The sequence below is a fragment of the Gobio gobio genome (assembly GCF_949357685.1).
Source record: "Gobio gobio genome assembly, chromosome: 3".
Taxonomy (NCBI): domain Eukaryota; kingdom Metazoa; phylum Chordata; class Actinopteri; order Cypriniformes; family Gobionidae; genus Gobio; species Gobio gobio.
The window spans coordinates 5,370,960-5,382,300 of record NC_137099.1 but is presented as its reverse complement, the minus strand read 5'-3'; the positions used below and the strand labels follow the sequence as shown (position 1 = coordinate 5,382,300).

The window sequence follows — 11,341 nt, the reverse complement described above, 5'->3', positions numbered from 1 at the left end:
AGGAGTTTTATAGCGGGATTGATGCTCTGAGCGCTCAATGGGCGCGGAGGAGTGCGACAAGCCACGCCCATCGTTCTAAATAAGGCAATGGTTGGGCGAGGTGGGCGGGACTTCCGCTTTTAACTACGGCGCGGATGGTTACAGCCCCAGCTGAGCGACCAATGAGAGGCGGCGCGATACATGATGCTGGGGATGCTGTTCCTATGGCAACAGCGCGTCGCCTGCATCAGCACCTGAAATAGAAAGCAACAGGGATGCGGCCATTGTGTGTGCACTGATGCAGGCTGCAGTGGCTCATCAAAGCATCTCAATATCTGCAGGATCCTTTCACTTATTATTTAAAAAAAAAGAAGCCATATTTCAGCATGTCTTTATGTAAACAGTCCCACACTGAGGAATATGTGCAGTTCTTACCCCTCTCCTCATGTCCAGGTCTCCAGCTAGTTTCATACAACAGTAAAGTGTCCTAATAAATCACGATGAAACTGTTAATAAAGCAACAATTCAACCGAAATTGACATATTTGCTCATTTGATGTCTTTCCAATCCTGTGTGACCTTTATTCTTCAGTGCATCGGTTATTTCCCATGCGATTACAGTGAATAAACGGACCATAAAAGTATGAAAGCAGGTCATAAGGGCGAGTAAATATCATAACAGTGTTGAGTTTTGCACAGTACACTTGCACAATTGACACAAGATCACTCAGGTTTAAATATGATGGTTTTAGTGATAAAATGATGGCATCAGATGATAATACTGTAATGATTTCAATATTCATATAGCATTTCTGTTACACACAGAACATTTCAATTCTTTTGATGCATTTTGACTTTGTGCAAACACACAGTATTACCGTGGTACTGGTTCAGGGTCTCTGCAGGATTTATGAAGGTAATGTATTTTTAAAGTCCTCTTCGAAAGTCAGCGTGTAAAGCTTCCATCAGATCTCCATCAGCGTTCCTCCATCTGACCAATCGCTCTATTGCTGAACCGTATGATCAGAATATGCACACCAGATCCACCTCAGTATTTGAGACTCGTTTTCCAGTGCAAAAAAGATTCTTAAAGTCCCCTTGAAATCAAAACTCCCATTTTTTGGCGTTTAGTATGAATATGTCGTCTATAAGCTAGTGTGCTTCAAAACAGCGACAAAACTCACATATTTACAGCCTCTCACTTCTGACCATAGGGATCAATGATTTTTATGACATCACTCTGCACTTCAGCTTCTCGTCAGATTTTCTGTCCAATCAAACGCTCTCTAGAACCTGAAGCTCCGCCCCTTACATTATAAACAGACCCTGAAGCTGCGGCTGAAATCAGTCACTTCACACATTTACTGTTTTCTACATGGCACATTGTGCACTATATAGGGGACGATCAGACAGTGCACTATATAGGGGATAGGGGACGATCAGACAGTGCACTATATAGGGGATAGGGGACGATCAGACAGTGCACTATATAGGGGACGATCAGAGAGTGCACTATATAGGGGATAGGGGACGATCAGACAGTGCACTATATAGGGGATAGGGGACGATCAGACAGTGCACTATATAGGGGACGATCAGAGAGTGCACTATATAGGGGATAGGGGACGATCAGACAGTGCACTATATAGGAGATAGGGGACGATCAGACAGTGCACTATATAGGGGATAGGGGACGATCAGACAGTGCTCTATATAGGGGATAGGGGACGATCAGACAGTGCACTATATAGGGGATAGGTGACGATCAGACAGTGCACTATATAGGGGACGATCAGAGAGTGCACTATATAGGGGATAGGGGACGATCAGACAGTGCACTATATAGGGGATAGGGGACGATCAGACAGTGCACTATATAGGGGATAGGGGACGATCAGACAGTGCTCTATATAGGGGATAGGGGACGATCAGACAGTGCACTATATAGGGGATAGGTGACGATCAGACAGTGCACTATATAGGGGACGATCAGAGAGTGCACTATATAGGGGATAGGGGACGATCAGACAGTGCACTATATAGGGGATAGGGGACGATCAGACAGTGCACTATATAGGGGATAGGGGACGATCAGAAAGTGCACTATATAGGGGACGATCAGAGAGTGCACTATATAGGGGATAGGGGATGATCAGACAGTGCACTATATAGGGGATAGGGGACGATCAGACGGTGCACTATATAGGGGACGATCAGAGAGTGCACTATATAGGGGATAGGGGACGATCAGACAGTGCACTATATAGGGGATAGGGGACGATCAGACAGTGCACTATATAGGGGACGATCAGACAGTGCACTATATAGGGGATAGGGGACGATCAGACAGTGCACTATATAGGGGATAGGGGACGATCAGACAGTGCACTATATAGGGGATAGGGGACGATCAGACAGTGCACTATATAGGGGACGATCAGAGAGTGCACTATATAGGGGATAGGGGACGATCAGACAGTGCACTATATAGGGGATAGGGGACGATCAGACTGCACTATATAGGGGACGATCAGACAGTGCACTATATAGGGGATAGGGGACGATCAGACAGTGCACTATATAGGGGATAGGGGACGATCAGACAGTGCACTATATAGGGGACGATCAGAGAGTGCACTATATAGGAGATAGGGGACGATCAGACAGTGCACTATATAGGGGACGATCAGACAGTGCTCTATATAGGGGATAGGGGACGATCAGACAGTGCACTATATAGGGGATGATCAGAGAGTGCACTATATAGGGGACAGGGGACGATCAGACAGTGCACTATATAGGGAACAGACAGTGCACTACATAGGGGATAGGGAATGATCAGACAGTGCACTATATAGGGGACGATCAGACAGTGCATTGTAAAGGGGATAGGGGACGATCAGAAAGTGCAATATATAGGGGATAGGGAACAAAAAGTGCACTATATAGGGGACGATCAGACAGTGCACTATAAAGGGAACAGACAGTGCACTATATAGGGGATAGGGAATGATCAGACAGTGCACTATATAGGGGATAGGGGATGATCAGAGAGTGCACTATATAGGGGACAGGGGACGATCAGACAGTGCACTATATAGGGAACAGACAGTGCACTATATAGGGGATAGGGAATGATCAGACAGTGCACTATATAGGGGACGATCAGACAGTGCATTATAAAGGGGATAGGGGACGATCAGAAAGTGCAATATATAGGGGATAGGGAACAGACAGTGCACTATTTAGGGGATAGGGAATGATCAGACAGTGCACTATATAGGGGATAGGGAACAAAAAGTGCACTATATAGGGGACGATCAGACAGTGCACTATATAGGGGATGATCAGACAGTGCACTATAAAGGGAACAGACAGTGCACTATATAGGGGATAGGGAATGATCAGACAGTGCACTATATAGGGGACGATCAGACAGTGCATTATATAGGGGATAGGGGACGATCAGACAGTGCACTATATAGGAGAAATGGGACGATTAGACAGTGCACTATATAGGGGATAGGGGACAATCAGACAGTACACTATATAGGGAACAGACAGTGCACTATATAGGGGATAGGGAACAGACAGTGCACTATATAGGGGATAGGGGACAATCAGACAGTACACTATATAGGGAACAGACAGTGCACTATATAGGGGATAGGGAACGACCAGAGTGCACTATATAGGGAACAGACAGTGCACTATATAGGGGACGATCAGACAGTGCATTATATAGGGGATAGGGAACGATCAGACAGTGCACTATATAGGAGATAGGGGACAATCAGACAGTGCACTATATAGGGGATAGGGAACGATCAGACAGTGCACTATATAGGGGATAGGGAACAGACAGTGCACTATATAGGGGGTAGGGGATGATCAGACAGTACACTATATAGGGGACAATCAGACAGTGCACTATATAGGGGAAAGGGAACAGACAGTGCACTATATAGGGGACAATCAGACAGTGCACTATATAGGGACAATCAGACAGTGCACTATATAGGGGACAATCAGACAGTGCACTATATAGGGGATAGGAAATGATCAGACAGTGCACTATATAGGGGATAGGATATTATCAGACAGTGCACTATATAGGGGATAGGAAATGATCAGACAGTGCACTATATAGGGGATAGGATATTATCAGACAGTGCACTATATAGGGGATAGGAAATGATCAGACAGTGCACTATATAGGGGACAGGGAACAGACAGTGCACTATATAGGGGACAATCAGACAGTGCACTATATAGGGGATAGGAAATGATCAGACAGTGCACTATATAGGGGACAGGGAACAGACAGTGCACTATATAGGGGATAATCAGACAGTGCACTATATAGGGGACAATCAGACAGTGCACTATATAGGGGATAGGAAATGATCAGACAGTGCACTATATAGGGGATAGGGAACAGAGTGCACTATATTGGGGATAGGGGACGATCAGACAATGCACTATATAGGGGATGGGGAACAGACAGTGCACTATATAGGGGATAGGGAACGATCAGACAGTGCACTATATAGGGGATGGGGAACAGAGTGCATTATATAGGGGATAGGGAACGGACAGTGCACTATATAGGGGATAGGGAATGATCAGATAGTGCACTATATAGGGGATGGGGAACAGACAGTGCACTATATAGGGGACAGGGAACAGACAGTGCACTATATAGGGGACAGGGAACAGACAGTGCACTATATAGGGGACGATCAGACAGTGCACTATATAGGGGATAGGGGACGATCAGACAGTGTACTATATAGGGGATAGAGAACGATCAGACAGTGCACTATATAGGGGACGATCAGACAGTGCACTATATAGGGGACGATCAGACAGTGTACTATATAGGGGATAGGGAGCGATCAGACAGTGTAAATGCTTTCCATTGGGCTGAATGAAGTCTGGTTTCACGTTAGTGTCAGTGAACCGCCACAGCTCCAGTCCAGGCACACGACAGCACAGAGCAGCTTTTTTTTTTTTTAAAGGGGACGAGCTGATCGATATGTCCCGCCCTGTCTTCCTGTTTCAGTGGATATTATGCCAACACATTGAATAATGCTGTGCTTCAAGGCACTTCAGCTGGACTTTAAATCAAGATGCATCTATTTGAGATGCAAAATCACATAATATTTGAAGTGAAATTGACCAAAATGAAGTGAATTCAAGCCAATGGGCTCAGAAAAATAAGTTTTCATAACTCATTGACGGGTCGAAATTAATTTTTGAAAAATTGTTAAAAACAAATTATTCTTTTATCGTACTTGAACCACAAATACACACCAAAAATGGACTGGATTCGAAGAGTTTATTTGATTGAAATAAAAAAAAAGTAACAAATCCTTCCCTCGCAGGTCATTTTGACCCCATTAGGAATGTGAGGAATTCTCAAAATTAACACTAAACAGATTTTATAACGTGTATCTGAATGCATACTGACTTTAGGACCCAGCGGAGCAGCTCATTCGCTCCATAGAGCTATAAGGCCGTCTAGTGGCAGGAGTCATGAAATATCATCTCATATTATAATTGTTTCCCACAAGAGGTCGACAGAGTGAGATATTCTGAAGGTTATGCATGAAATGTTATTGTGCTTGAGGGACTATTGTGCATCTCAAGTAAACGCATCTTAAAGATGTTCATCCTGCAAAAGGACAAAAAACACTCATATTTTGCAACGCACACATTAATTATCACGGACAAGAACAATAAAAGCACACATCCGTCCTTTTTCTCTTTCTTTATTCGTTTTGTCTCAATAGATTTTACACTATTTTTCTGGAACCAAAAACATTTTGACTATATGACATAAAATAGCACATAATATATATATGCACAAATAAAACATTTAAAATGGTTACATGAAAACTAATATCATCCAAAGAGGGCTTGGTTCATAACTGTATCTCTGCGACCGTGTCGACGGGCTACTGCATCACTGATGGAAGTCAAGCAGCACAGCGTAAAGAAATACCCACAATCCCACTGAGGAGCAGGGCAATCGGAAAGACATCAACACCTTTTGGCCTCTCGGTGACGATGCTCCGAAAATAATCAGAATAATAATAATAATAATAATAAACTCTTACATGTCTTAGTTATAGGTATAGTATATTCATATATAGATGGAGGTGAGACCTGTTGACACCCTAGTACATATTAATAGCTCTGAAACACAAAAGCTTAAAAACAATGGACTAAAGGTAAGGCAAAGTGTTTGGATACGCTGTGTCTGCTCAGTATATCAACTGATCCCAAAGTGCTTTTGTCCCCATCAGTCGATAAGAAATCAACCGTTCCTCTCGTAACACATGTGCAGATTTTTTTTCTCTATAGTGTAGATAGAAACATTCAATATATTTCTGTTTATTTTCTCAGATTAAATGGAAAAGAACTCCTTAATTTCGACATAAAATACCATGCAAAGATGCTTACGGAATATTTCGTCCTCTGGTTTTGAACTAAAGCGATAAAACGATCCGGTCGCCGTCCCATATTCCCCGCGCATCCGTTTGAAATGAACATCCCACAGTCACAGGAAACCAAAGTGCAATCGTTACGCCGTTGAACAAACCAGGACAACTCGCATAAATAATAGAAAAAGTATACTTGAGATCCTTTGTCAATTAAAAAAGAAAACGGGGGAACGCTAGAGTCGCTTCTTAAGTTACGTCACACTATTGTAACCGGTGAGTGTTTACTACTATCTTAAACGTTACACGCCGTTAAATGCTACCGGAAAAATCTCCTGGTAATATAATCTCCACATAAATGCTCCGATATCTGCTTTACAATCTAACGTTTTGCAGTGCTCTAAAAGAAAATGAAACGAAAGAAAACAAGTACATCATTTACAAAAATACCAAAATTTAGTATTCGCAACTTTAGGTTGCCACAGCAACAACTTAATATTATTATGAAATAACTATCATACTACTGAGAATTTGTTTTTTTTTTTACTTTTTTTTTTCTATTTTAGATTTTTTTTTTTGGTAAAACATTACCTATACAATAAACATATTTTTTTTTTTTTACATAACACAAGCAGTTCTACAGCCTGGCTTGCGCTGCGGCGCGACGTCCAGACGCCAGATCTAGAAGCGGCTCCTGATTGGCCGAGGCCGCTTTAAAAGGACGAGCGCGCGCGTAGCCAAGCCCGGCTTAATAAATTACATTCATTTTTTTTTTTTAAAATAGGTTACACCATTGTTCCGTGTTCTAGTATTTAACAAAACAAAATGAATGACAATAAAATATATTTAAAATCACTTTCCACTTCAAAAATTACATTAAAACTGTAACTTTTGGACAAACTAACAGAAAAAAAAAAAAAAAAAGACCAGTGCCATATTCCTGCGAAACCAAACGCCTCTCTGTGGATTGTCTGTGTTAACTGAGCACCATGAAAACACATGATGTTTCTGATTGGATGATTAACGCAGGCATGCACACACTCACATCGATGCACAAACACACGCGTCGCCCATCACAGATCAGGCCGTGTGCACTAAATCACGCTCACAAGCTGCACAATCGGTCAATAATCTGAACAAAATAAGAAGTTATTTTTGATTTAGTACTGTCCTGAATAAGATATTTTACATTTAAATATAGACAAAAAAAGACCCTGTGCAAAAGTTTATGAACCCTTGATTCTTAATACTGTGTCGTTCCCTGGATGATCCACGGCTGTGTGTGTGTGTGTGTGTGTGTCGTTCCCTGGATGATCCACGGCTGTGTGTGTGTGTGTCGTTCCCTGGATGATCCACGGCTGTGTGTGTGTGTGTGTGTGTGTGTGTGTGTGTGTCGTTCCCTGGATGATCCACGGCTGTGTGTGTGTGTCGTTCCCTGGATGATCCACGGCTGTGTGTGTGTGTCGTTCCCTGGATGATCCACGGCTGTGTGTGTGTGTCGTTCCCTGGATGATCCACGGCTCTGTGTGTGTGTCGTTCCCTGGATGATCCACAGGTGTGTGAGTGTGTGAGTGTGTGTCGTTCCCTGGATGATCCACGGCTGTGTGTGTTTTGTGATGGTGTTCCTGAGTCCCTCGCATTAACTGCCCAACGTTCTTCAGAAAAATCCTCAAATTCTTCAGGTTTCCAGCATCTTTTCCGTTATTGAACTCTCTCCAGCAGGGACTGTATTATTTTGAGATCCATCTTTTCACACTGAGGACGATTGAGAGACTCAAACACAACTATTAAAAAAAGGTTCAGACATTCACTGATGCTTCAGAAGGAAACACGACGCATTAAGAGTCGGGGGGTGGAAACTTTTGCACAGGATGCACAAGAGTTTCTTCTTTTTACATTTAGTTCTGTTTGGTTACCAACATTCTTCCTTTGTGTTAATTTGAGGTTTAGTAAGTGCTAGAAGAATTTACCTTGATGATTGAGAGACTCAAACACAACTATTAAAAAAAGGTTGAAACATTCACTGATGCTCCGCATTAAGAGCCAGGGGGGTGAAAACTTTTGCACAGGACGATATCCAAATTTTTCATAAAATATAACATTTTTTCATTTAGTTCTGCACTTCAGAAGCAACAGAAGATACTATCATGTTTCCCAGAAGACACATTTAAAGGGATAGTTCACCCAAAAATTGTTCCAAACCTGTATAAACGTCTGTTCTGCTGAACACAAAGGAAGATATTTGGAACAATGTTTGTAAACACAAATTTTTCCCGCGACTATGGTAGCGAGATCTGTTTGGTTACCAACATTCTTCCAATTCTTTGTGTTAATTTGAGGGTGAGTAAACGGTAGAACTATCCCTTTAAGCGCAATTTACCTTGATCTTCAAATTCCAAAAGTTTTCACCCCCCGGCTCTTAATGCGTCGTGTTTCCTTCTGGAGCATCAGTGAATGTTTCAACCTTTTTTAATAGTTGTGTTTGAGTCCCTCAATCGTCCTCAGTGTGAAAAGATGGATCTCAAAATCATTGAGTCCCTGCTGGAGAGAGTTCAAATACTGGAAAACCGAAGAACGACACGCAGTATTAAGATTTAAGGGTGTGTAAACTTTTGCACAGGGTCATTTGAATAAATTAAGCTTAGTTTCTTATTTTGTTCAGGTTATTCACCGATTCTGCAAGGGGTGTGTAAACTTTTGAGCACTGTTTAACTGTATTCCAGGTAAGAAAACAAAAACAAAAACACCATTGAAATGAAAACAATGCCGTTTAGTAAGAAAACGACAGACCGGACAGTCCCGACTCGACAACAAAACCGCTATGACAATCGTTCACCAAACTCAAACGTCACGTGTTACAGACATTTAGCTCGTCCTTTACATTTCCCATGTCAACAAAAAAAATCCACATTCCACCTACTCAGTCTCGCACCATGTGTCGTGTAATGAGACAGACCGTGATGGGTATGAAATGCATGTTTCTCGTCTCGTTTCTTTCATCCGAATTGGCCGAGATGATTTCGGGAGCGTCGCTTGAGTGTTTTCACCACCACATAAAGTCACCTTCTCAAGATGCTCGCCGTGTAAAATAGATTTCTTAGGCACTTCTAACTGTTTATCAAATAAAACAGGATTATTTGCGAGAGCGCAGAGATCGTCTACTGCAACGTTTCGCCCTCTCCTCGCGTGTTTTCCGTTCGCTGGGCACCGTGTGATTGGGACAACGACCCCAGACAAACTGGAGAAATCCGTCTCGTGTGTGTGAGTTTGTTTACAGCAGCTCTCCAGTTTTAATGTAAGCCCTTGGCACGGGATAGAAGCCGGAGTCGACTCCCTGATGACACGTCGAAATCATTCACCGTCCTCTTAAAAACAAAAAAAGGAAGGAGCAAAACACAGTCCTTTAGCAGAGACGGAAAGGTGGTTGCATGGCACGTGGTTCGCCACATTCTCTACTGCGTCAGAGCAAACCTTTCTTTGGCCGTTGGGGATGAAGAACGAATCGTTTCCGAAAGACGGAGCGGCTCAAGTCCAAGAAGGAGAAACCGGGGAGGGAGGCGCATTCTGACCAGTAGACAATCTTCTTTTTTGTCCGCCATGTGACATTCGGTGTTAAAACAAGAAATAATAATAAAAAAATCCCCTATCCGGAGGGTTTCATGGGGATGTTAAGACATACTCTTCAGGAGACGTCCTCCCGTTCAAGACAATCAAGCACTTATTATTAAGCACTATTTCTGACAGTGCAAACCGAGTGTGTGTGTGTGTGTGTGTGTGTGTGTGCGCTCAGGGTGAACATTGTGCATTTGTTTTTCATTTAAAACAACCATGGGAGAGAAAAATACACATTATCTGACGGGTGAGCGATCATTCAGATGAAACGTGCTGTACATTGACATATATATAATTATATATATATATATTTATATATATATTCGTATATTGTTTTGAAGTTAGAAACCGGTTTCTGAGCATAACAGGTGTGTGTGTGTGTGTGTGTGTAGTGGCTTGCTAACGTGTTTACGCTTTATCATGCAGGTTGCTGTAGTTCTATCGGGGAGGGCAGGTCGTATTTACACGGGGATGTTTTTGGGTTTCTCAAAGCAGCTTCCTGACACCCCGTTCCTCTCCGGTGGTTTACTTCAAGATGATCTGTGCAGACAGAGGGAGACAAACACACAACAGCATCCGGGCGTTAGGACAGGCATCATGATCCATCTCAAGTGCTCTGACTTATAGTGACGTCTGAATGTGTCCGTGTCGATACAGATGATGCCGATGGGTGTGCATGCCATTTACTGAGCGTATGCGACTCAAAAACACTTCCTACAAAAGATCGGCTAGTGTTTAGTCTTCTCAGGCGCAAAAAGCAGCAAATGCAAAGGACTTGGTCTCATTTGCATGTTTGAAAGAGTCTCTTCTGCTCGCCAAAGCTGCATTTATTTGATCAAAAGTACAGTAAAAATAGGGAAATATTATTACAATGTAAAATAGCTGTTTTCTACGTGAATATATATTAAAATGTAATTTATATCCTGTGATCAAAGCTGAATTTATCATCATTACTCCAGTCTTCAGTGTCACATTTAAATGTATTTATTAGTTATTGTAATATTGTCATGTATATACAAATATGTAAATTATAAACAGCATATAATATAAAAAAATCATTACAAAGACATTAAATAAATCATGTAAATATATGCAATTATATCTATATGAATTTATATAATCATAAATATATATTTTTTTCACTATATTAATGTACATATACAAAATAATGCATTTTTATGAAAATATAAACAAATACATTACATAAAAAAAAAAATATATATATATAGAATTCTGAAACTTTACATTTTTTCGTAAAGTTTTTTCATTTCTTAAAAATATAAATATATATAAATAAATATAAAA

At 41.6% G+C, this 11,341-nt stretch overlaps 1 protein-coding gene across 5 annotated transcripts in view; it reads right to left on the bottom strand.

Moving 5' to 3' along the window:
- Window positions 1-5,736: 5,736 nt before the first annotated feature.
- The window catches only part of mbnl2 (muscleblind-like splicing regulator 2), a 127,644-nt gene continuing 122,039 nt past the window's right edge, over window positions 5,737-11,341 (bottom strand). For all 5 annotated transcript variants that reach the window (XM_079812360.1, XM_079812359.1, XM_079812362.1 and 2 more), the window contains one exon: window positions 5,737-10,576. Coding sequence is in view for 2 of the 5 variants with exons in the window: in XM_079812359.1 (XP_079668485.1) it covers window positions 10,455-10,576 (122 nt within the window). In the remaining 3 variants the exon portion in view is untranslated. The remainder of the gene's footprint in view (window positions 10,577-11,341) is intronic.